Source organism: Rhinolophus hipposideros (genome assembly GCF_964194185.1).
Source record: "Rhinolophus hipposideros genome assembly, chromosome: 18".
In the NCBI taxonomy this organism is placed as follows: domain Eukaryota; kingdom Metazoa; phylum Chordata; class Mammalia; order Chiroptera; family Rhinolophidae; genus Rhinolophus; species Rhinolophus hipposideros.
Window position 1 is genome coordinate 31,997,966 of NC_138064.1, and position 26,211 is coordinate 32,024,176.

General features: G+C 39.5%; 1 protein-coding gene across 2 annotated transcripts in view; it reads right to left on the reverse strand.

The window, feature by feature from the left end:
* Positions 1-844: 844 nt before the first annotated feature.
* Positions 845-26,211, reverse strand: part of COL1A2 (collagen type I alpha 2 chain) — a 37,629-nt gene continuing 12,262 nt past the window's right edge. For both annotated transcript variants that reach the window (XM_081079545.1, XM_081079546.1), the window contains 41 exons: positions 25,637-25,690; positions 24,031-24,075; positions 23,690-23,743; positions 23,545-23,589; positions 23,144-23,197; positions 22,545-22,643; positions 22,370-22,414; positions 22,156-22,254; positions 21,701-21,754; positions 21,435-21,542; positions 21,009-21,062; positions 20,809-20,907; positions 19,847-19,900; positions 19,286-19,384; positions 18,848-18,901; positions 18,336-18,389; positions 18,129-18,182; positions 17,806-17,859; positions 16,789-16,833; positions 15,506-15,604; positions 14,213-14,320; positions 12,970-13,023; positions 11,979-12,032; positions 11,220-11,273; positions 11,064-11,117; positions 10,858-10,965; positions 10,427-10,480; positions 9,545-9,598; positions 8,404-8,565; positions 7,565-7,672; positions 6,780-6,887; positions 6,332-6,385; positions 6,137-6,244; positions 5,920-5,973; positions 5,430-5,537; positions 4,908-4,961; positions 4,677-4,784; positions 4,081-4,339; positions 3,480-3,664; positions 2,540-2,782; positions 845-1,852 (listed from right to left, as the gene is read on the reverse strand). In XM_081079545.1, the coding sequence (XP_080935671.1) occupies positions 1,706-1,852; positions 2,540-2,782; positions 3,480-3,664; positions 4,081-4,339; positions 4,677-4,784; positions 4,908-4,961; positions 5,430-5,537; positions 5,920-5,973; positions 6,137-6,244; positions 6,332-6,385; positions 6,780-6,887; positions 7,565-7,672; positions 8,404-8,565; positions 9,545-9,598; positions 10,427-10,480; positions 10,858-10,965; positions 11,064-11,117; positions 11,220-11,273; positions 11,979-12,032; positions 12,970-13,023; positions 14,213-14,320; positions 15,506-15,604; positions 16,789-16,833; positions 17,806-17,859; positions 18,129-18,182; positions 18,336-18,389; positions 18,848-18,901; positions 19,286-19,384; positions 19,847-19,900; positions 20,809-20,907; positions 21,009-21,062; positions 21,435-21,542; positions 21,701-21,754; positions 22,156-22,254; positions 22,370-22,414; positions 22,545-22,643; positions 23,144-23,197; positions 23,545-23,589; positions 23,690-23,743; positions 24,031-24,075; positions 25,637-25,690 (3,561 nt within the window). In that variant the 3' untranslated portion in view covers positions 845-1,705. The remainder of the gene's footprint in view (positions 1,853-2,539; positions 2,783-3,479; positions 3,665-4,080; positions 4,340-4,676; positions 4,785-4,907; positions 4,962-5,429; positions 5,538-5,919; positions 5,974-6,136; positions 6,245-6,331; positions 6,386-6,779; positions 6,888-7,564; positions 7,673-8,403; positions 8,566-9,544; positions 9,599-10,426; positions 10,481-10,857; positions 10,966-11,063; positions 11,118-11,219; positions 11,274-11,978; positions 12,033-12,969; positions 13,024-14,212; positions 14,321-15,505; positions 15,605-16,788; positions 16,834-17,805; positions 17,860-18,128; positions 18,183-18,335; positions 18,390-18,847; positions 18,902-19,285; positions 19,385-19,846; positions 19,901-20,808; positions 20,908-21,008; positions 21,063-21,434; positions 21,543-21,700; positions 21,755-22,155; positions 22,255-22,369; positions 22,415-22,544; positions 22,644-23,143; positions 23,198-23,544; positions 23,590-23,689; positions 23,744-24,030; positions 24,076-25,636; positions 25,691-26,211) is intronic.

Genomic DNA, 26,211 nt, shown 5'->3' on the forward strand with positions numbered 1-26,211 from the left:
GACCGTAATTTGAAGTTACCATTTGGTTAACAGACCTTGCTAACTTTTTAGAGTCAATGCTAGATTTTCATCACGTTCAGTCTTTTGCTTTTAAAACTAATTGACTCTTGAGATGACTTATCACGGGAGGCAAATATTACAATTACAATTATGTTCTGCAACAGGAAATAAGCTCTAAACGAATCTTAACATTTTACTTGACACATTACTATGTTTAAGTGTATTAAAGATGTCATTGAAGGGTGCAGGGGAGGAAAATGAACTTGATTTGGCAGGTGGGTGTTCGTGGTACTATTATCCACAACTGTCTATGCTGATTGACAGCACACACATTACTTCTCAACAGGCATTGTACTCAGTTGCATCAGGTTTAAGTGTATGGCATTTTTACTGAATATTTGAAACAGTTTTAGTTAAGAGTATTAATTGTGCACAGACCAACTTTCAGCCACTGTTTCAAAGGGCTTAATGGGTAATAAACCATAAGGTTCTACGGCCCTATATTTAGAATAAACTTAGGTTAACAATGCCATGTTGCTCAGGTATTATGTATGTTGAATAGGGCACATGTTAACAGTTCAGAGAAAGAATCTACCCCATATTAAAAATGTACTCATAGAAACTGAAACTCAGAAAGATGAAGTGTTCAGGGTCAATGAGCCAAAAGGAGCAGAGCCAGAATAGGTGCTCAGCTCTCCTGTGTCCTTGTTCTCTGCTCTTTCTATTATACCAAACTGCCATTTTCGCATAGTTTCTATCTAATGTGAAACATTCAGTCTAATGGCTGGGAGAGGTGCCATCATCCATATTTATATTGCAAAGAGCATCGAAGCAAGGAATTTTACTCAATGTTTTCTTTTGGAAAACCAAACATGCTTTATTTCATTTTTTTCACAATTTATTTAAACATCTCACATATACAAAATAGGTACAATTTAATTTTCCTGCTTGTCCGAGAAACAAGGCTTCTTTGGAACCATGGGAGAGGATGAAAATGAGACTGGCAAGAAACAAGTGCTGAATTTAAAGAAGAGGACAATGTTGGGCAAATGAACCACACACTTTTATTCAGGGATACGATGTAAAATACTGATGCAAAATCAAATGGAAAAAAGAAAAAGCACAACACAGCTCAAGACAGAGAAGTATCTCTTCTCAAATTCTCCTAGCACCATCAACATTCTTCAAGTATCTGAAATACTATTATTTAGCACCTTTGTATTGTGAACAAAACACAACAAGTACCTCAGCTCATCTCCGTCTAGGTCAGCACCTAATGGTATGGATCACACTCACAGGAAAGTGTTTTGAGGTAGTTTGAACCTTTGGAAGTTTGGGTTTTAAACTTCCCTCTGTGGAAGATATTCAAAAGCCACAAGTGGTGCAAATGTTCATGGTTTTTATTTAATTTTTCAATTTTTATTTTGGTTTTCTTACAAAGGTTGACATTTTCCACAACAGGTGTAAGAGTGTTGAAAAAAACCTCCAAATCTTTTGGGGAAGGGGGTAAGGGAGAGGGAATTCATTAAATCGTATTGCACAATGCTCTGATCAATCCTTCTCCTCTTTTGCCCACAATTTAAGCAAGTAGATGTGCAGAAGAAATGGAAGGATTCAGCTTTTAGTTAAAAAAGAAGAAAAAGAAATGGCAAAGAGAGAAAGTTGTCTTTTGGATTTCCTTTCTTTTAATTTAGGTTGAGTTCATTTATTTGAAACAGACTGGGCCAATGTCCAAACTGAATTCTTGGTCAGCACCACCGATGTCCAAAAGCGCAATATCAAGGATAGGCAGTCGAGATGGCTTGTTTGTCTTGTATTCAATGATTGTCTTTCCCCATTCATTTGTCTTTCTCTGTTTAAAAAAGAGAGAAGGAGAAACATACATAAAGCAGACTATTTCTGAATCTAATATCATCTGAGCCTCAGACAGTATAAGAAACACTTTTGGGCTTCTGTCATTCTCAAGACATGGGTCCCAGATCCACAAGCTCATCTTTGAAACAACAGCCTCATTGGTCTCTTTAGCGGGAGAAGCTTCCTCCCTATCTAATTTTTTTTTTTTAAAAACATTTCAATACATATTCTAAGTGATTTATTTCTATGTCATCATTTGTAGGATGTATGTCGGGGGTGAGGAAAGGAGAATTGCGGCGTATGCAGTACTGCTATTAGTGCATTTTAATTTTTTTTCCATTTATAGCATATTGCAGAGAAAACATGAAGAAAAATAATCATATTGTACTAATAAGTACAATATTGTACTAATAAGTACAATAAAAAACACGTAACTATAAATTAGAGCTTGAGCCCTTTTAACCTCAAGAAATTTTAAGTTATGGGTATTTCAGAGAATTTAGGAAGGCAATATCTGATAAGAATACTCTGGATTTTCCATCTGAATTTAAATAAACACATTTATAAAAAAAGATTGAATAAGTTAGGTCTCTCATTTATCTGTTCATTTAATGCTCTAAACTAGGACTCCACCCCCACTCCCACCCCCAAACAAATGCTATTCCCATATTTCACTATTACTTACAGAGCAGCCATCTACAAGAACAGTGTACGTGAACCTGCTGTTGCCCTCGGCAACAAGTTCAACATCATTGGAGCCTTGCAGAATGACAGACTTTTTCAGGTTGCCAGTCTCCTCATCCATGTATGCAATGCTATTCTTGCAATGGTAGGTGATGTTTTGAGAGGCATGGTTGGCCAGCAGGCGCATGAAGGCAAGTTGGGTAGCCATTTCCTTGGTAGTTACTCCTTCAACATTATATTCAAACTACAGAGAATAGGATGGGAATTCCAGTTAAGTGGAGAAGGACTCAGATACTAAGAGTCAAATTAAAAAAAAAAAAGTCTGGTATAGGGAGAAATAATGGACTCATATCTGAACCTTAGGAAGAAGGTACTTTTGAAGGAAACAAAATTCACGAGTCTTTGAAGCATTAGTTACTTAGAAGGGAGAGAGGAATGACCAGGCTGAGGCAAGGTCATTTCAAAAAGGTACTTCTTTCAGATAAGCCTTTCTGTGTATGTTTCTTCTTTAGAATAAGAGAGCAAGGAGATGAGATCTGAACCTTTTTCTTTTTCAGTAATATCCATCAGTAGGCATTCAGTAAAGTTGGTGAAAAGATTTGACTGAAAATTCAGAACAGTTCATGATCTGAAAATACGTATGCATGAGTATGGGGCTATATGCTGGCTCATACTCCTTTACACTAAATGACACTAGTCAGTTTCTTCAGTGATTATTAGTTAAGTCAAATTTGCATTATAACTTTGAATTGTATCGCTATGTCCAATCAATCTATCTTTAATATGGACTCTAGGACAGAACTGGAACCCAAGAAAAGAGTAGGTTCTTTCCATAAGCCCATTTTGGTAAAGGATTAAAATACAGATAATGAGAAAAAAAAGCAAACAATCCTAAAAAATATTGTTTAGTAAGGCGGAGGAATGTTTGTAGGGATCCTCACCTGGGTACCACCGTTGATAGTTTCTCCTAACCAGATGTGCTTCTTGACCTTGGAACTTCTGTACCAGTTCTTGGCTGGAATGTGTTCAGGTTGAGCCTGGATACACGTTTCGCCAGTAGAGAAATCACAGTACACTTTGATGGCATCCATAGTACATCCTTGGTTGGGGTCAATCCAGTAGTAACCTTTTAAGAAAAGAAGACCCACATCATAAAATCTCTCATTGAGTGACGCATAGGTTCTAATAATTACTAGTCAAAGATTTTGATTCTCATAAGTAACATTTTGATTGTACGGTTATATTGTTTACCCCACATTTAACAGGAAGAGAGTAGCTATTTTCAAGATTAGACAGTTCCTTCTCTCCTCTGTGAAAAATCAAATCAGGATACATATTACCACGAAGAGGGAAAAATCATATATATATGAAGAGAAGCTTGAGAATTGGTAATGGCTGGGAGAACAAAGTGCTCCATTAATTATGATGTCACCTAATACAGTTTTTACGCAAATACCTTTCATTCTAAGTGTCAGTGGGAACTGATTTTGAGAAGCCCAACCTGTGAGACAGCTCAGTGTGACTTGGACCATCTTGACCTACCGCTGCTCCAGTCTCGGTGGCTGAGTCTCAAGTCACGGCAGGTACGAGCTGGGTTCTTCCTAGAGCCTTCGGGAGTCAGAAGGGTCTCAATTTGGTTGTTGAGAGATTTCAGAGTAGCGTCAACTTCATAATCCTTGGGTCTGAGCGAAGGCAGTGAGCGAGGCTGGTCAGCCCTGTAGAAGTCTCCGTCAAAACCAAAGTCATAACCACCACCACTTATGCCGGGCGGCCCAGGAGGCCCAGGGGGACCAGGGGGACCCTGCAAAGGGGAAAGCGAGAAAAAGGAGGCTTTGTATTGGGTTGCAGTGAGACACCTCAAGGACAGCAGGATTTCAGATGGGCATTATACAAAAGCATGTTCTAATAAGTACAAAAGAATCAAGTTCATGTAAATAAACAACTTGCTCCCAGGCATACATGCAGGGATGGGCTTAAATAGCTCGTGACGTACAGACCATTTTTACATATTTCAGAGAATATTTCAGAGAAATTTCAGGGACCACTTTAATGTGTTGATATAATACTCCTGATTTAGTCTGAAGAAAACATGCCTTAGGTGACTGATACCCTTTATTCTTTCCCCAAATAATACTTACAGCAGGACCTTGGCTACCCTGAGTGCCACGAATGCCAGCAGGTCCGACTGTACCAGGATGCCCAGTGCGACCATCTTTGCCAGCGGGGCCAGAAGGACCAGCAGGGCCCTAGGGAAGAAGGATACCAAGTCTGTGTGAGCCAGTGAAAACCTCCCAAGAGAGCAGAGGCCTGGGGCTCCCTGCCCGGCATTGGCTATATTTCAGAGCTAAATATCTCTTAGATTGACCTACCCTAGGACCAGCGGGACCCACAGAGCCAGGAGCACCTTGATCTCCATGATGACCCTTTAAAGAAAGGACAGGAAAAAAAAATCACATTTTCAGAACACGTGTTGATAAATAGATTTTTAAAAATTGAGTGGAAAACTTTAGTTTCAATGAACTCAGGATTGAGAAAATTGAAAATGTAAAATGGGGCTCTTTTCTCCCATTATGTCTATTATATTCAATTATTTTTTTTTTCCTACAAGCTATTTCAGCAGTGCACTATTAGTCATTCCTCTAATTATATTTATTTTAAGTGGGGTTGAAGGACATTGTTGCCAGGAGATTTTAATATATCTCCCTTAACCCTCACCTTTTCATGTTGGGATGAAATAGCATTATCTCCAAGAGATGGAATTAGCCAGAGAATGGGAAATGAATGTGATATAGGGCACTTTAGAACAATCACAGTGAAAATTTGAGGAAGATCATTTCAAGTTGAAGGCCTTTAAGATTTGCATATATGCTGTATGTCCTCATTTTACTTACAGCAAGACCAGGGAGACCTTGCAATCCATTGTGTCCCTTTAAGCCAGGAAGACCTCTGGGACCCTTATCACCAGGCTCTCCCTTATCACCTCGAATACCTTGTGGGCCCTGTAAGGAAAGAGGACAGATAGGATATTTACTTTTTTTTTTTTTAAATGACACTCACTTCTCAACAAATATTGTTTAATCTGTTGATAAATGTCATGAAGACATGTAAAGTTCTAAAGGCCATGGGGTGCTACTCCTCTCTCCTAATCTGCTTTAGTTGAGCCATATATAAAGTTGGCTAGATCTTCATGATTATTTAATACAAACAAGCAGAAGATATTTGAAATAGAAGAGATTTAAAAGCTATTCGTAGCAATTCTCAACATGGACTAAATTTTTTTTAAAAGATAAAATCTAATCTATATACTATTTATTTTCTTAACGGACCATCTGTATTGATCCCAAGTATTAATTTGTAAAGAAAGCTTCACCATGTACATACACTAGGACCTCGTAGACCAACGGGCCCGGTAGGACCAACAGAACCAGCAGGACCCTGTGAATTGAAAAAGAGAACCATTAGTCAAAACACAAAACAGTAAGTCTTCAGCCAAGCCCCCGATCTTCCTCCCCAGGCCCCCACAGTGACCAAGTGTGGGGCGGTCAGAAGTGAAGCGTGTGAGGATGACAGCATTAAGGGACTGGTATTTACAACTTACAGGTTCACCACGGTTTCCATGTTTGCCAGTGGGACCCACAGGGCCATGAGGACCAGGTGCACCCAAAGCGCCAGCGGGACCGGCATTGCCAGGGTAACCACGGTCTCCCTACCAGAGGCAAAATGAAACTTAGCATCAATCTGGCCTGCATTTTCATCACTTTTAAATTAGAGAAACATGAAGATGTACACCAACCTTGTGTCCAGGTTGACCATCGCGTCCTGGGGGACCATCGCTCCCAGGGTTGCCCTGTGAAGACATAATGCCAATAAAGGCAGTCGTGAGGGTCTGTAGCTCACTAGCCCGAGAACAGTTCAGCTGTTCTGCCTTCATCACTCCCAGTGCTCAATAGAGAAGCCCCTTTTAGACTGTTAAGAATAAGGACAAGAACTTACCAACCTTGATTTTTTTAGAGGTTTTTAATATTTTGGCCAACTTTGAAGTATGCTATTTAAAGACCTAATCCCCAGTCCAGTAATCTTTCATATTTTCACTACTATGAGTGGTCAGTATATGTAGACATTACGACAAATCAGACATCTTGTTTAGAAACTTGAAACAAGAGAAGCTTCGCTCAGGATATAAAGTTGCACACCATGAAACAGTGCTAGGCTTGACTTTACAAACCAAGTGCTAGACTCACATCACGACCGGCTTCTCCAGGAGCTCCGTTGACTCCAGGATTACCCACAGCACCAGGGGGGCCACGGGCCCCAGGTGGACCTGAAATGCCGAGAGGACCAGGTTCACCCTAAAAAAGCAGAGAAGACAAAACAACATTCCTCATTGAACTGAGTGCCAATCTCAGCCACCTAAAACATTCCTAGCCAGGAGATTACAGTGTGAAGAAAGAAGGTAAATTGAAAGTGACTAGGCCACAAAATGGTAAGAAGTGTCATTAGTGTCATTCTTGCCCTCCTCCTACAGACTTTTATGATGGTCAGTTTTATGTCGTTTTGAAATGTTGCTCTGTATGAGGCAAACCTAGTTTCATCTGATAGCCTGAATGAAATGAATTCATAAAATTGAGAGAATTTATGGAGATGAGATGGTTCCTAGTTGCTGTCACGTATAAGGTTTAATGGAATGATTTAGAACTTCCAGAGTTTCATTCTTCCTACAGGATAAATGGTGCCAGCATTTCATATTGCAGAGGAGTGAATGCAATTAGAGCTTATATCATTCTTAAGCATGTAAGAAGAACAAAAATCATTCTGCATAATGTGAAGCTGTGTCTTTATTGCGTGTGTCTAAGTAAGGTAGTATTAAAGCTTCTTAAATAAGTGACATGTGATCTGTATAAAGAAAATGCCATGAATAAAAAATCTTAAGTGGAGTTATTCAGTGATCAATCTGTCACATTTGAAGTGGCAGCTTTTAAAATCTTTTATTATGTTAATGAACATAAGAATGGTGTCAAACACTCACCACAGATCCGGAAACACCTGGTAGACCACGTTCACCTCTAGAGCCTGGCAGACCCAGAATACCAGGAGCACCAAGAAGACCCTGAGGACCTGGAGTGCCAGGAGGTCCCTGAGCAAGATGACAAATACTGAGTGTTACTGTTAAGACCATAAGTGATATCCTAGGTTGGCTTGAGGATTGTTAGAATGAGCTATCCTCAGTTTAGAGGATATTAGCAGGACACATCCTTGGATATCCTTTTCTCTGGTGATGACAGATGTATATTTCTCAACATATATATATATATATTTCTTTGTACCTGGTTCCTCCTTGAGACCAATGGAACAACATTAAAAAAAAATATGTGGTGGAGATTAATGAAGCCATCTGGGGTGATGGATTAGAGTTTCTATAGAATCTGTGCCAGGAAGAAAATTTTGACCTTGGCCTCCAATTGAACCAGGTCTAGTAAACGCACATTTCAGAGTAGCAATAATACTGGACAATGCACGTTTAAAGAATTGGTAGCTTACTGAGAGTGATTAATGTACAGTAGGATGACTACGGCAAAGGGATTCTATTAATCCCAGTACCAGTAAGGTGCCCTCAACAGCTTACAGAGCTGTTTTGATAAAAAGAGCGAGTTTCCTCATTTATTGTCACCCCCATCTAGTGCTTTCTGAGCATCAGCTGAAGCTGTTACACCTCAATATCTTTGGGATAGATTTCCTGGCTCAGTTGAGCTCTACTTGAAAACCAGCAATACTCATCAACACATATACACCATTTGAAGATTTGTTTAAGGGTTTTATTTTAATTCAACACAAAGTATTAAGAAAAAAGAGTTTGAGATTACTTACAGCAGTACCAGGCTCTCCGGAGGGACCCTTCTCACCGGTAAAACCAGGGGGGCCACCGGCACCTGTTTCTCCAGTTCGGCCAACTGGACCTTGGTCACCACGAGGCCCACGAACTCCTTCTTTACCAGCAGCACCAGTGGGACCAGGAGGGCCAGTGATACCCTGTGCACAAATGTACAAGGTCATTTACTTTCTGTTAATCATCACAGACCTGGAAGAGAGGAGCTGAGGTTCGAGATAGTAAGATGCAGAGTGAAGCCACAAAATGACATCCTGGCATTTGGGAGGAACTGTTTTGACTTTTTAATGTTCTTTCTTGTAGAAAGAAGCAACTCCATCTTCCTCAGGCCATAATAAAGTGACTGAGGCCGAAGCTCTGTCAAATGTCTGTGACGACAAGCAGTGGTGTGACACCGGTGACCTGGCATATTGGAACTATGTAGAGTGATAAGAGTTAGCTGTAAATGAATGGGGCTTTGGGTTTTGGAGGACTCCACTCATTTCTTTTTGAAGAAAGCCAGTACTGGCATTTTGTTCATAAATGAGGAATCGCATATGCTCTCAACTAGCTTTAATTAAATGCCTACAGGGAATGAAGATTTTTCTGTTATGAACCTGTAAGAGAATTCCAAGAAATCAACATCTTTGCTATTTTTCCCCCTGAAACCTTAACTGGAAGACTTAATCCTGGGTAATTAATTAAATTCTCTTGAGTCCTGACAGGAGAGTCTGAATCAGAATTAAATTAGAGGCCAAACCACCTTGAAATTCAGGAACAATTACACTTTAACAACGGAGGCAGAATGTTGGCCATAAAGGGTAATTAGATATAGAAATATCTGATATGTGACTAAAATTGTGCTTTTTTTAAAAACAAAAAAAAATTATTTTTAACAAAGAGACCATGCCCCAAAAAGGGGACTTCTGTTCACATGAATAAAATCCTCTTAAACTGATATTCTAAAATATAATTTGTGATTATTTTGCCTTAATGGTTCAGAAAAAAATGATTTCAGGTCAGGAAAGTAATAACTAAATATTGGTAGCATGTTTTCAAAGAGAGTTTCTTACTAGTTTCCTACCAAAAGCCAGGTCCTTCTGCTAGAGTGAATAAAGACATATTTTGAAGTGATTTACTTACACTGGGTCCAGGAGGACCAGTACGTCCAGCAGCACCAGGGAAACCAGTGACGCCCTAAGAACCAAGCACATTGAAATTCTATAATCAACACCAACTTTAGGGATTTGGGTAAAATGGAAATTTCTCTTCTGCCAAATCCTTGATACCAGGTGACCAGGGATAGACCAAGGAGTAGATAGTGGTCATCTCATGAAAGGTATTATTTAACCAGAACACCTAAGACCCTCCATCTCTACACATCTTCCTGCATGTCCTCAGGTACCACACCCATATTTTGCATTAAGGCTCTGATGGTTCTTTTTGAAATGTCAACATGTTACCTGAAGGGTGTACGAGCTAGAAGATAAGACACTATGCCATTATACATGGATGTGTATATATTAATAACTGTCTTAACCACCTGGCTGGGTGCTAAAGGAATGGACACTGAATAAGTAAATTTGTTTACAAAGGGAAGATACAACCAAAGACCAAGAGTATTAATTGCTGTCCAGTGAAAGAAGGAAGGAGTCAGTGGAGTTCATTCCTGGGGAGCTCTGGGTCTCTAGACTTGGTCAGGCAAAAGAAGGGGGCATGAACAAAAGAATACAGGGTGCCAAAGAAATACGCTACCCATTTCACAAAGTACCTGGGGTTAATTTTGGTTATTATCTCAAGTGAGGTGGTAGCAACATACACAGCACTGAGTTCCAGCTGGGAGTAAGTTAACATCCCATGAACCTGTCCTTAACTTCAATTTCAGAATTTCTCTGAATAGAGTTAATATGAATCTCAGTGTCTCCTTATTATAGGTCCAATTTTTTAAAAATTTCCAAACTTTCAAGTTGTCCGTAATAGATTTTGAAGAAAGAAAAGTTATCAGAGTCTGTTCTAATTACTCACAGGGGGACCACCGTCACCACGACTTCCGGCAGGACCAGGGGCACCATTTGGACCCTAAATGGAAACAAAAACAAAAAGATGGGGTCAAATCATAAGACAATTCTTACAAATTTATTCTTTTCTTCAAAGAGATCATTCCCATTTCTATCAGAAGCAAATCCAGAAATTAAAGATGATTAACTGTCATACAAAATAAATGTTCTTACTTCACTATTACCTCCCGATGGGGTTATCAAAGAAGTAAGATAATATATCTGAGACTTCTATAAATTGTAAAACAGCATGCAAATGTTAATTCTGACTTTTAAAATCATCTTCTATCTAGTATAGTCCCTGCTACGTGTAGTAGGCACTTGACTCATGTATGTGGAATTATAAGATTTCATGGGCAACTCTACAGGCTGTGATGACCACCAGTGAATTCAACTTACAGATGGGCCAGCAGGTCCAACGGCGCCTGTGGGACCAACAGGACCATTTTCACCCTTGGGGCCTTTGGTTCCTCTTTCTCCTTTAGCACCAGGTTGACCAGCAGCACCCTGTGGGAAAAGACCAGTTTTATAGTTCAAGTATTCCAAATCACTGTACTTGCCAACTTGGGATGTTTTCAGATTAACCTGCGAAATATGATACTCACAGCAGGCCCAGCAAATCCATTGGGGCCGGCGGGACCAACCTCACCACGTTCACCCTAGGTGGAAGGAGGGATTTAAAAATGTCTTAGCAATCGTAGATTCACCAATAAATTCACTTAAAGCCATTAGTGCCCAAAATGACCCAGGTTTCTACTTACAGGGCTACCACGAGGGCCAGCAGGACCAGAAGGACCAGAAGCACCAGCTTCACCCTATGATGGGACCAAAGATCAGCATGGTACTCACACAGATGCTCACAGAGGTGGAAGGGAGAGCGAACGGTGGTAATGAGTTGGGCCCTTGTCAGGGTTTGCAGGTGCATTGGAAGAGATAACCAGTGTGCACCTCACAGAGTACAGTGAAGTGGGTTCTGACTCTGCTTAATGTTGTATTCATTTTAGGGGTAGAAATGGTATTGGTCATACACTTGCGAAAACACTATAAATCAGTGCCCACAATACCAGGAGGACATTTTAATTTTTAGATGAACTCAGCCCTGATGTATTTGCTGCAATCTGTGCAATACAATAAATAAGGTCTATTTTAAGTGGACTGTTCGATGTGAAATGGGCGTACTATGTGTTTTATTGATTTTTTTTTGGTACAATTGAAGGCTTTGAGAAGGCTTTAGGATATTGTTAATGGGTAACAGAGAAAGACTTTGAAACAAATGATAGAGATTATAGATCACATAGCTGGCACATCTATGGGAAGGGAAAGAGAACTTTAAACACACTGTGTTTGTTTCCTGCTGCCCCATCTCAACAGACAGGCTTTCAAATAAGTGGGCTTTAAACCAAGCCATAACAATGAATCGCTAGGGATCTGTGGGGGAGGGTGAGGGCTAAGGCAGGCAGGAAATTTTAGATACAGCTATTGGCTCAGAGAGTTTCAGCTCAGTGAAAATGCATGCTTACCCGGTCACCAGCGGCTCCAGAAGGACCAGGGGCACCCATGGCACCAGGAGGACCCTGGTACCAAAAAGGAAACAAGTCTTACTAATGACACTCCCATACTATCAAAAAGGACCCTTGCTATTCCCCCTTGCTGTGCTTCTACAGTGACTGAAACTTTCACTGCGCCCTCTGGGTAGACAACCAGAAAGCCTCTGACGCATTTCAGTTTTAATTATCGAGACTATTAGAAGCCACTCTCAGGAGGAGAGTACCCCAGTGATAAAGGTTATGGAAATGTGTACGTCAAAAGCAGGTTAGGAATTGGGGAGAGGTAAATGCTCTGCTCTTGTGAAATTCCCTGAAGAGCAGCAAATGAGTAGCCTTGTTTGGAACAGTTCGGACTGTGATTCAGAGACAGGACTATTAGGATGTGCCCCAGCGAGTTATTAGCTCTGAGGGAGAGGTGAAAAGAAAGAACCAGGCTTATGGTCTGTAGAGCCATGATGCCAGCATTCCAGGTAAGGCTATTATACCTTTATGGGATTATCTTTGGCATCTCCATGGCATTAACAGCTACTCTTTGGGGCTGCTCTTTGAGTGATACATTCTTAAGGCATATATCTGAATAAACAAGACCTTGTCAGAGGTTCTGGCTTCTTAACAATATAAGAGTTATTGTTTTCTTCTAAAGCCTTACAATAACTTCAACAATCCTTTAAAGTTCCATTAACTCGAGAGTTCTTAGCTTGTAGTTTATACTTGGTATGGTTAACACTAAGGAAAGTAGAAAATCCAGGCTAGATTTTCAATGGGTAAATCCTGTTGAAGTTTTCTTTTGGAACAGGTACAATGACATTATCGGACACCAATCCAGGCAGAAATGGAATACTCTCTTATTAAACGTGAATCCTTCTTTAGTCAATTCTATTTTGGAAAGCTTCTCAACTCAAAATGAGTGACATGTAAAAGAAAGAGAGCCTAAGTGCAAGCAAACTGACGCCATGTTACTCACCCGAGCACCATCTCTGCCTGTGGTACCCACTTCACCTCTGAGGCCAGTTTCACCCTGAAAACATAAAGCAGGAGCAACGTTTTGTTTTCTGACCAAATGTTTGAACCCAAATTAATCTGGAATATTTTTACAGAAGATGCTGCTATGCCTCAGCCATTTAAAATCTTTAGTCATGCCTCACTTCCCTACCATCCCATAGGATGCTGAATGAGGAAAAGAAAGAAAAAATAATCAAGGCCCTTCCCAGATTATTCTGGGAAATATTCTCTTTTAATTTCCATGACCCTCCTCAAGCATAATCTAGCAAGGTGCAAATTCACGGGGACGGAATGACAAGGCAACGTCACCGTGGGCTTCAGTGCCCAATCACTCTTACGGCAGAAGTAATGCAACAGCACGGTTGACAGCTGTTCAATATAGCTTCTTGCCATTAATTAGGGCAGGATGAGGCATTATTGTTAGTGGCATTAAAATGAGCCTCATGTATTACTCAACACACCATCTGTTGGCGTGAAATTCCATGGTAGCAAGGAACTTTGCCAGATTAGTGAGTTTAGAAATGTGTAGGTGCTAGGTGGCAGAGGGAAACATATAGAGAGAGTGTGGGGACAGAGTCCCAGAGAGGAGTTTCCAGGCTCTCGGCCTCACGAAAGGTGCTGGCTTGGTTATTAGATGGCCATCAGCTGTAATCAGATGGCCATCAGCTGTGACTGGTTGGCCATCAGCTGTGACTGGTTGGCCATCAGCTGTTCCCAGTTAGCCATTAGCCACTAATATAACTGCCGTGGCTGCGCTGGCAAGGGGGTTGGTTGGTTGGCAGAAAAACTGACAGTGGATTGTGGCTAGCAAGTGCAGCTAGCAAGTGCGGTTAGCAAGCAGATTGTGGATTGTGGATCGTGTTGCTCCTACTTCTTGTGTCTCGCCCAGCCGTCAGTGAGACGGGGGTGCAGGAAGACCCCTCGTTGGGGTACTGGCGGATGTTTACTTTTGTGTCTCGACCAGCCGCCAGCGAGACTATAGTGGTATGACTTTCCTATTTATGGCTCCCTTGGTCCTCCTTTTTGGCCTCACCATGTCCTGTGTTCTTGTGCGGGGAGTGGGACCAGAGTCCCACATGACAGATATCAAAACACCACTAGACCACCTGCCCAGAATTGTAAAAAATCGAGCAACCTTGTGCAGCAGCCTTCTCGTGAGAACTCATCAGCAGTATGTATTAAGATCCAGCACTGAAAGAGGGTACCTTTTCTCCCTTGCCTCCAGGCATGCCAGCAGCGCCCCTCTCTCCTGGAAGCCCACCAGAACCAGCTGCACCAGCAGTGCCGGGAGCACCAACAGTACCAGGTTCGCCCTTCAATCAAACACATGTGAAATCAATTATTTCAGTGGCACAAGAAGAAAATGAAAACTCAAACTCTTGAAGGATTCCAATTTAAACGCTTAATAGATAATGTTGTTGTCTACTTAGAGACATAAAGGAGGGCTTTTGAAAGAAGGTTGGCTATAACAGACAGACGCTGTTATAACGTGGTGACTTCAGAGAAGAGGATAGTGGGAGTGGGTGGCTGTGATGTTTCTGTAACCTGCTCCCAATCCTCTTAAGGAAGTCGGGCATGGAAAAGAATTGGATAGGACAATGGGAGGCAGAGTGGAAAATGCTAGCCCACAAACATTTTTCAAGGATATATCTCTTAGCCCAGACAGGGAAGATGGAAAGAGACCTCATCAATTGAGGAGATGTTTACATTTTAATCTCCTTAAGAGTGGGGACTATAGCCTCCATTTTTATATAAAGCTCTGCAATTCCACATACTCAAAATCTGTTGATTAGCTTCTGAGATGAAACTCTTTGAAAGTGCTACCTCACAGAACCATATTTCCTCTCTTATTTCCTCCTTTCTCCCTCTTACTTTCATTATATTTTTTCCTAATAGCCTTCTATATAACAAATAGCTTTTTGCATCTAATCTTTACATGTTTTTTTCTTTAAAGGTAAGAATCAGAAATAATATGAGTTGCCTTTTCTTTACTGTGGTTAAAGTAATTCCACATATTTTAAAATCTGAACCACAGATTCTATTTTGAAACAAATTTTCAGGTTTATGTTTTTGGGGTGAATGTACTGTCCAGTTAATTTTTATCATAAATTTTCTTATTAAAATTTAGACTACTTTTTGAAATTTTACTCTGAAGTAGAATGTTAAGAAGGTAAAAGTTTGTTCTCTAAAAATAGTGTCCAAATGTATATGACATTTCTAGATTAGAACAGAAGCGTAAACAGTGTTATGAGTAAAGAGTGAAAACCCCTACTAATTCATTTATGTGTCTAGAACACTGGGTTTTCCTTCTTTTGGGAAAATTCAGGTCCACTGGAATGAGTTTGTTATTTACTGACATGGAAATCATCACAGGACTAGAAATAAGTAAAAAAAAATCTGAAAAACTATTTACTATTTTAAAGGATCTACTTATTCTAGAGTATATTGGATCTACTTATTCTAGAGTATATTCTAGAGTATATAACATATAATTTTACCTTGTTTCCATCAGGCCCTGGGGGTCCAGAAGGTCCTCGGCTTCCAATAGGGCCAGAAGGACCTACAGCACCACTTTCACCTGGGGGACCACGCTCCCCCTGTAAAAAAGGGATTAGAATAAGTATTGTACTGTTAATCATTTTCAAAGATACTGTTTTACACATTAGAATTCACACTTGTTTAGCTTTTGAATCCTGGTTCTGCCATTTATTAGTAAATTATAATTATTGTTCCTTAATTTCTCTACTAGTAAAATGAAGGAATGGGATGAGATAATCTTTAAAGTCTCATTCACCTCTAATTTCCATGATATATGTGTTGCTCTTAGAGTATAATATTCAGTCTTTTGAATTTGCTTTGTTTGTTTGTTTGCTTGCTGTGTGTGTGTGTGTGTGTGTGTGTGTGTGTGTGTGTGTTAGATCCATTGGAAAAAAGAGATGCCAGTTATGCATAGTATTCAAAGGGAAACATTGTGCCATTTTAGGTGAATAGTAATGCCAGGTGTAGATAAAATTAAATATTATCGTATCCATGCTCCCTTTTGCCAGAAAGGGCATGTTCAATACTGATGCAACAGTTATAAAGAGGATAAATGTATATGTATATGTATGTGTATGTGTATTTATCTATCTACCTAAATATCTCCCAATTTGCATGTAAATATCATTGACTTAGCATTCTATGGTCCAGAATATTTAACACATAAGTCTACATTGCAACTGTTTCAAAGCCCCTTGTTATAACTTGATTCTGTGGTACTAAATTTGTTTGGACATCCCAGATATATGGTAACTAGCCACATAACAGGATACTTTAGGAGCAAACTAATCATTCTAGTTATTCTAATGACCATAGACAAACTAAATTTATTTATTTGTTTATTTTTTGTAAAAGTACACTCATGATTTCAGCTTTAGATTTTGAACATTAGCACACATTGCAAAAATTGACTTGAAATCTTAGTAAGATATTACTTTTCTTTTGCTCAAGTCAAGACACTGTCATAAATATATCATGCTTGTCTATATAAATCACTGAAAATAACACATATGTTAGTTCATTTATATTTCTTATAACCATGTGGTTGTTTAGTAAGAAATGTGAGCAATTCAATAAAAAAGTCTACCATCAAGTCAGAAATCAAATGCTCTCTACAGATAATGTTTGACTACAGAAGAGTGTCAGGAACTTGTTGCAAGGTCATCAGTAATTTTTAGGAGAAAACAGAGCTTGTTTTAAAAAACATCCAGAAGTTTATGGAAGTTAATTAAATAATACTTACTCTTGGACCAGCAGGACCAGGGAGACCAAATTCACCAGGGAGACCCTAGGCAAAACATGAGAATAAAAAAGACATGAAATTAATGTATGTTCTCTAAATCTACTTATGAATAAGATATTTAGAAAACTTTTGAAGCAGTGAAATAAAGTCAGATGGGTTCTGCCTACATGAGTGTGTATGTGTCAGTACATGGGCTATTAGGAACAAGAAAACTTTCAGTTGTGTATGGAAAGATACAAAAAGTGGGAATCCCATTCATCAAAGCTACATCTTTCCTAGAACCTGGTATCAGGAAATTTAAGTTTCCCATTATTTAGTTTATTGATTTATAAAAAAGTGACCATATAGACTATCTCCTTTGATAATATGATAAATAATGATGAATAATATCAGACATTGCCTATTTTTAGTCATATAACAGGCTGCTGTCTTAATAGAAATGGTCATATTATGCACATTATCTAGTTGTATACCCAAGTGTATCTCTTTTATTACTGACCAGCTGTCTCCTTAATGTGCACCACTGTTGACAGAGACGACCAGGCCATATAATGTAACTGAACTGAGAAACATTCATCACAATTACAGAGAAAATGACTCAGAACTCATGCCCTGATTGTGGATAGTGGTGCCATGTCTGAATGCCAAGAAAAACATTAAATGTGATTTGTAAGGGGCTAGTTTGATGGAAAATCAGTGCATTTACTTTTCACTAAGGGGAAGGACATAGTTTGTATTTACCAAGAGCAATACAAAAAATAAGGCTATTAAGTGGAATGTTTATTGATTTACTTTACTTCTGTAATGTGATGTTTTATTCAATCCTTAAAACAAAGTAATTTGAACAAAACTGAGTAACTTGGATCATTCTTTCCATCAGTACCAACATATGTGGAACACTATCATTAACATATGAAATATGAAGTTTCCTTTGTGAATATAATTGCACTGCAGTAGGGTATTAAACGAGGTAATGTCCCAAATGTAGGTGAATTTATAATAACTTGTTTTACTCACCCTTTCTCCTGGTTTGCCAAGTTCACCAGTTGTTCCTGAGGGGCCAGGTAGACCCTACATGAAAGAAATATCAATCTCAATCTTATGGCTATATTCAGGGGATTTGCTAATAATTGGGTTTTGGGGGGGACTATCTAATGTCAACATGATCACTAACTATTGTATGTTATTAAAGCAGTATACGAAAGTTGGCCTGAAAAAAATGAACCCTTCTTTGCTTCAGTTCTTAAATCATGTTCTGGGTGGTGGGCGAGAGCAGTATGGTGACTTCCAGCTGGGCAGTCTGACCAAAGACAGCATTCTGTAGGTTTTAGATGACTTACCTGGAAGCCGGGAGGACCAGCGGGACCCTGTTCACCTTTTCCACCTTGGACACCCTGAAAGTGATAGGAAAGACAGTGTAAATAAAGGAATTTAGTGACCATTACTGTCCAGTGACATAACTTTGGGGCTAGAAAAGGGAGATAGTCATTCTGGGAGACCAGATTCACTTTAGGGCAGAAAAGAACAAGAGTGGGAGAAATACTCACTTGTAATCCAGGAGGTCCCTGAGCACCATTGTTTCCATCAGGACCTGGAGCACCCTAAAATGTTTAGAAGAAAGGCTCAGAGTGACCCCTGGATCAGGTATTTTGAGATACCTCAAAGCCTCAGACTTTACTTCCTCAAAATAAAGCTTATCATTTTAGCATGAATTAAACTCATGGTGGGTCCCCTGCCAAGGCCCAAATACTGCCTACTAACTTTTGATATGGCTCAGAGAAAGTCCACAGGTGGAGAGCAATTTATGAAAGGCAGAGAATGAATTAAATAAAAACCAAATCCATAAATATTTATGACTTAATATATATCCTGTTTTTTTTTATAGCTCACTTCCTTACAAGTATGGTTAAGAAACAAAACAAAACATTTTGTAATGGTAAAAGAACCCTAGGGATGCCATCTTGGAAAGAAAGTGACAGAATGATATCAGGCGACTTCACAGGAAGTGCTTTCTAGGTGAATGCTACATGGATAGACCCACAGAGAAATTAACACTTACTCGAACACCAGCAAGACCAGCATGACCCTTCTCACCACTTTTGCCAGGCTCACCCTATAAAAAACATTAAATAAAATCCTTACACATTTAATGTCAAATTAACTGTGACCATATTGAAACATTAATTTCTTGCTTTTTTTTTTTTTTGATTCCTAGACCTTAAATTCTGTTATCTCAAGTACGATCCATCATTATGCAGCTCCACATACAACAAGGTACACCTGTGTCTGCAGAAGCATGACTCAGGAGATGGATTTTCAGAAGGTATACAGTGACACACTGGAGGTCAACTTTTAATGTGGTAAGTGGCTTGCAGTTTTCTGGTATTAAAAGTGACGCCTTTGAGTTAGAGTGAACTGAGGTAGGAGAGAAACACTAGAGTTTTGGTGAAATGTGGCAAAAAACTGCCAAGGGAGGGGAGGTAATGGTGATTCTCACAGTGGGGCCTTTGGGTCCAGGGAATCCGATGTTGCCAGGCTCTCCTCTTGCTCCAGCTGGGCCAATTGGTCCAGGCCTGCCGTCAATTCCAGGGAGACCCTGAAACCAGAGTTAACTTAAACTTTGCTCAGCATCAACAGGGTCTTACAACCTCAAGCTTGTGATGCTGTCACGAGATGAAATTATCATTTTCTGAATGAATAGAGCTTCCTGTATAAAGCATCAATAAATTATGAATTCATTTTCCCTTTCTAATTAGGATGTTGGTACACACACAGCCAAGTCAATTTCATATGTACACAATTCCCTCTTTTCTCTCTCTTTCTATATTCTTGTCACCCTCTTCAGTTTTCCCTGCAATGTTTTTCTTTCTCCTCCTCCCCTTTCAGTCCTGCGTTCTTTTGGACTCCATAATTACAATCTATTACTTTGCGTTCCCAGATGATGTATGTGGCTGATATTTATTTTCAATGTGTTCATGTATAAATAAGCCACAGAATAGACTTTATAAGGCTGTAATCAGTGTCCTTGAAAATATAATGGAAAATGAGCAATACTTACCACAGGACCTTCTTTACCAGCTGGGCCAACATTTCCAGGGGAACCAGGAAAACCCTAAAAGCAAATGAGTATGCTTCATATTGGCACTTTCATGCACATACTTGAGGATCTAATTAATTGAAATCTCACAAAAGCACTTTTCCCCCAGTTTCTGTTTGTTGCCTAGGGCAAATCATTAGGGGTATTAGCCACTAACTGGGAGGTATGAAAAGATCTGAAATATTTCTTTCGAGTTTTTGTGCCTTTTACTGAATTTTAGTACACCTGATCTATTTGCAGATATATCAAGAAACTGTTAAGCAACATACTATGTGGGCAAAATGTATCATGGCATTTACTCATAATAGAAAAACAAATACTTTTAGTAAGCAATTTTCATAGTGGATTTATTTATTGCTATATTTGGTGTCTTTATTACTTGTTTATGGTATAATTACCATTGATATTCATCCATAGAGATAATGGAGGCAAAAGAATTACTCTATTGCATGGATTAGAGTGCCTACGGATCTAAAGGTCATTTCTCCATAGCAAGTGTGATGCTGAATACATTATAGCACTTGGCGATTGCTGGAAAAATGATTCCACTTATGAATCTAATAAACTGATAATGTATAGTCCTAATACGTTCCACGAACACCTTATGTAAAACTCACAAATTGAGATAAAAGATTCATGCTGACAGGAGAACCAAATTAATTTGGATATGTTAAAACAAATCAATTCTTCCAAAAACTTTAAAACTATTGTATCAAGTAATAAATAGGAAATTTATAAACTAACCAAATGTGGAAAAATATTTCCTGGGCTTTGATGCAGTTAAATTAAACAGGCAACCATCAGCAAGTCGACTAACAAATTTACTTTTGGTGTTTTAAATTGTCATCTTCAAATATTAATCATCCCTTTAAAAAAGGAAACAGTTCCATGTGTGACTTGCTCAGAATTGATCTGAAACTTACGCGTGGTCCCATGAGGCCAGGCTCTCCAGGGCGGCCAGCGTCTCCATTGGGACCTCGGACACCAGCAGCACCGGTTGGACCACGACTGCCAGCAGGACCCTGTTGAAAAGAAGTGGGGAAGGAGGATGCAAAAGTGAATGACACAGCCACGACCAGAAGCATCAAGTTCTTTCCCAGGAAATGAGTAACAGACACCTTACCATGGCACCAGCTCTGCCGTCAGCTCCAGGAAGACCACGGGAACCAGGATTTCCCTGTAAGAAAGCACATGAAACAGAAGAGAATTGCAGAAAATCCCTGAATCACATAGGGAAGAGTTTATTGAAACATGGCATTCCGCAAGAAATCTTGATCCTCTTAAGGTGGGGATAGGAATACCAACCAAGCCAAAAAACTTCATCCAAACCCCAACGGAATGTGTGGAGGAGACATTCTGCCAAAGTAGGGCAATAGTGTTTCCAGACCAATTTTATAACATATCAAAATCACTAATTTAATAAAGCAGATGGAAAGCAGATGCTTCTTTTGTCTAGAAAATGCACTCAATAATTCTGACCAATTCCCAGAGAAGGGGTGTCATCCTCTGCCTCTGGTGTGTCTGGGTATCAAGAACACTTGGTACCTACTCTCAGCCCAGCAGGTCCTGGGGGTCCAGCAGGTCCAGATTCACCATTGGAGCCTCTCTTTCCTTCTTCACCACTGGGACCAGGAGGACCCTGGGCCCCAGCAGAGCCCTATTTAATGAAAAAACAAAAGAGGGGGGAACAGAAAAAATAATTTTTATGTCATATCCAGCTAGAGGAAAAGTAATAACTGTTTAAAAATGTGAAGGTATTATTTTTTAAATGAAAAAGTAATAACTTTATAAAATTGTGATTCTAGAACTACTTACAGGCTCACCCTTGTTACCACTCTCTCCTTTGGAACCAGCTGGACCAGGCTCACCCTAGGGTTGAATACAAAACAGTGGTCACGTGACAAATATTTGTCACAACTCTCTTGCAGACAAACATCTTGCAATGTTTATAGGTCAAGGTAAGGAAAAACTCAAGTTCTTGAAGAAATGTGCCTAGTTGATATTTAAAGAGCTTACCGGGGAATGGTCTTGACTGAAAGGACAAGAATGATCTTATAGAAATATGCCTCACTGACCTTTGGGTAATGTTTTTGGATAGCAGGAGTGTGTCTGTATGTGTGTGCGTGAGAGGAAGAGACGTGTACGTGCACTTATAGAAGAAATACAAACTAAACACTAAGGAAGGAAACAATAAGAATTAAAAAGTACAAGAGGAAGTCTAGACAGTGATGAAATAATAGATGATGAAAGTTGCAGCCATGACTACTTACAACAAGTCCTCTGGCACCACTAGCACCAACAGCACCAGCAGGGCCAGGAATACCACGGGGTCCAGGGAGGCCAGGAGCCCCAGCAACACCGGGCAGGCCCTGTGAAGGAAAATGCAGAGTGGTCGATCCTAAGGCCACTGACAGGAGAGGCAGCACTTATTCCTCCACCTTCTAACCCACAGCAGCATGTTAGCCATTCCCACCATATACTCACAGCAGCACCCTTAGCACCACTCAGGCCGTTGGCTCCAGGGTTACCCTACCAGGAAAAGGAAGGGAGAAAGATATCAGTTAATAGGAATATTTCTCTTCTTCCTTGACTTCATCATTATTCCTTTGGTTTTTTTGTTTTCTTCCACTCAGTAAGGTTAATGACAATGGCTACTTACAGGAGGTCCAACGGGGCCAGAAAGACCTGGAAGACCCACTTCACCACGGGCACCCGCGGGACCAGCAGGACCAGGGTTACCAACAGGTCCAATTTCACCCTAAAAGAGGAAATGACACCGGGGCGTTAACCAACATGTAAAGAAACAGCCCTTTTCCAGTTTTAGGACACCAATTTTATGAAATTTCTTCAGAACTGCAATCGTCTGGTACCACAGACCAGAAAATGGGTTCCTATTTTCGTGGCCTGGTTCTGCCATCTGGCTCCCAGTGCTACCTTCACCTACCTCTGTCTCCCTGTGGTAGAGACTTTGGTGCTCAGCTAGTCAGTCCCAACGAGTTTGGGAGTGCATCCCAGAAGAGCCCCATGGAATCAATTTCCATGCTGTCATCTACATCTATGCTTATAGTGCTTAAATGCAGAGAGATAATCGATTTCAAGCTGGGATAAGAAAACTGGTCATTCTATATCCACTCTGAAGGAGGGACTAGTTAAAGTACCTGTTCTATAATTATCTCTCCATCTGCAAACGCAGCTCCTATCTTTCTCATCACTATAAAAAGTTTATCAAGGTAATGACAGTGATCACCATATTTTTACCTTGGGGCCAGGGGCACCAGGGAAGCCTGGAGGACCAGCAGACCCGAGGGGACCCTGAAATCAAAGTAGAAGGTGGTAAGACATTTATTTCCTCCTAGTAAATTAACAACACAACAACAACAGAAGACTGGAATGGTTTGATCTTATTTAGTATTGGCAAAGAAAAAACTGACAGCTAGTCTGTTGTCAGTAGTCTTACCAAAGGGAAAACATTTAGAGTATCCAAGGTAGAGTAGATTTTACTTTATAAATCAATCAACACCCCAGGGATAGTACTTATAAATAGGACCTTCACCAGACCCCACAGAATATTTGCTAAGGTGTCTAAAACGGTGTTATTCCTAGATAGCTTCCATCCCATACTCTCAACTTTTTCCAAATTCTTCAGTGTCAAAACTTACAGCAGGACCCACAGGACCCACACTTCCATCACTTCCACGGGCACCCTATGAAGAAAATAAAGAGAAAAAGTCAAGTGGAAAGTTAAAAGGCAATTATCAGAAGATTTTTAAAGGAATGAAAATGAGCAAAAATGGAAGCACTCACAGCTGGGCCAGGGGCACCGACACGTCCTCGCTCTCCAGGAAGCCCACGGGCTCCCTAAAAGCAGAAATATTTTCAATGAAATCCTGAATGCTAATTTTGAAAAAGTCACAGGCATCATTTGCTTTGTTCAATTTCCAACATGCACAAGAATCCTCTACAAATAAATAGGTCTTGTTGTAATGCCAACTAAAAGATAATGGATTCCAATTAAGTATGCAGAAGGCTAGTAGAAAAACATCAAAGAATAGGATGCTGAGGGAAATAGTAATTAGCCAAAACATAAAAGAAGTTCCAGCTTGCGAAGAGTATACAGATTTAGATTGATAATAATCAGTACTTACTGTTTGACCTGGAGTTCCATTTTCACCAGCGGCACCAGGTTCACCCTACATGGAAAAGGATTGAGTTTTTGTTCATTGTACATTAATACATATATATCGATATGTGTATATATCGATTATGTTTTCTGATTGGGCAGTTTTTACCCTATTTTCCATTTGAACCATTCATATATTTTGTAACATTTCTTACACATATAGACTGTTTCTCAATTATGCCAAACACATACATTTTTTAAATTTCTAAAATATGGGTTTTCATTTGGATAATACCAAATATCACGGTACTAGGGAGATGTGGTTAATTGAGTGTTACCCCTTCCCCAATTTCACCTTAGATTTTGGATATCATTTAGGTTAGGCTTACAAATTAGGAAAGATATAAAAAGAGATGTCAGAAGATAAATTTGCTTTCAATATTACCATATTTACCCTCTTTAAAGTTATTTTGAACACTCAATATTTTTATTTGTGTAAAATATGCATGAAAATTTGAGCTTCATAATATTTTTAGAGCTGTCTTATTTATTTCCAATCTATATTCTTATCTTGAGTGGTGGTGATTGTGGTGGGATAATTTGATACAATGGTACGTATAAAAAGAACTTTCCTTGAAGATAATCTGATTTAGATATGGAATAAACAGGATTTAAGAGACCAGTTAAAGAACCTTTATTTCTGGGATCCTATGTGATATGTATCCTTTGGGGATAACCACTGGAGAGGGGTTAAGAATTCTAACCCATATGCTTCTAACTACCATATGTATGACTTTGGGCAAGTCACTCACTTCCTCTAAGCCCTGTTTTCCCTCATCTGCAAAATGAGGAAGTCTCCAAAGCTCCTTGCGAGCTTTAACGTTTTATGATGCTGTGATTAGTAGTCTGAGCTATTATATTAGGCTCTAGAGAGAATGAGTTTGACCTTATCCATTTGTGTGGCAGCTGGAAAGTTAGAACAGATTCTCTATATTCATGTTCATTTCTGGTCCCGCTAGTATTCGTTACTCATTAATTTGTAATTACGTTGGTATTCACTTTAATATCACATTATCTCCTTAATAGGAGAGAGAACATTTTACAGTTGAAGATGCTGTCAGAGAAGAGCCTAACCCAGAGATAACACACTTCTGAGACTTTAATTATCTAATTAAAATTTTTTTGAGTGTGCACAGATAAATCACAGGAAAGAGGTTGAAAAATGTATTGTGGCACAAATGTACCTATTTAATTAGTGCAAGGCAAAGGAGAATTTACAGTTTAAAATAGCATATACTGTTCTCATGTCTGAGTATATTTATTTACTTTTATTTTCGCTGCAGAGATCAACTGAAATTATAGGCAGAAAGGAAATGGAGGAAGAAACTATTGACATTTTTAAAAATCACAGTTGTGTAAAAGATATTAATTAAATGAATATTATCAACAATTGGCCTTTTGTCACAGAATCCCATACTCCCCACCACTGAAGGATTAATTAATATTTAATTAAAATAGAAGAAATAGAATATTGTTTAGAATATGAGTAGGTTTCAGTGAAAATATACTTTCGAGTGGTGATGGAGAAAGACAATCAATCGTTTTAAAAATGCTTCTGAATTAGTATTTACCTTTATACCTGGAGCACCAGGCTGTCCCTTCAATCCATCCAGACCATTATGTCCCTGAAAGGGAAATCCTCATTATTAAAATGTTATTCCATTATGGTGCTTGGTCAAATCAAACATCTGTCTTTGTAGTCACTATCTCCTAGGTGAATCCTGTGACCTCGTCAGCAAAATGCAATCCGCCAGCTCCAGCTCCCGGCCAACTCCCTCTGTTGCCCTAGGTGAACCTCCTTGCCCCGGAAAGAGAAGGACCTAGGACTACAGATTCTCTTCTGTCCTTTCCATCTTGAATAATTTTACGATCTTCAGATGGCTGTAAATACCACTTAAGCCATACCTATTGTACACAATTTCTCTATAGGGATCCCCGCTTCTTGGAAGCTATGAACAGACAGAAAACAAACGGCATGCCACTTTACTCTACTTTCCAGTGATCCTTACTCTTTAACTCTCTCTCCACTCTGGCAAACTCCAGGACTTTGGAAGGCAAATATACGTCACCCAGGAGTTTAAATATGGTTGAAGTTTTTCCTAAAAATCATCAACATTTTTTCTCACAGGGTAAAGAATATACTCAC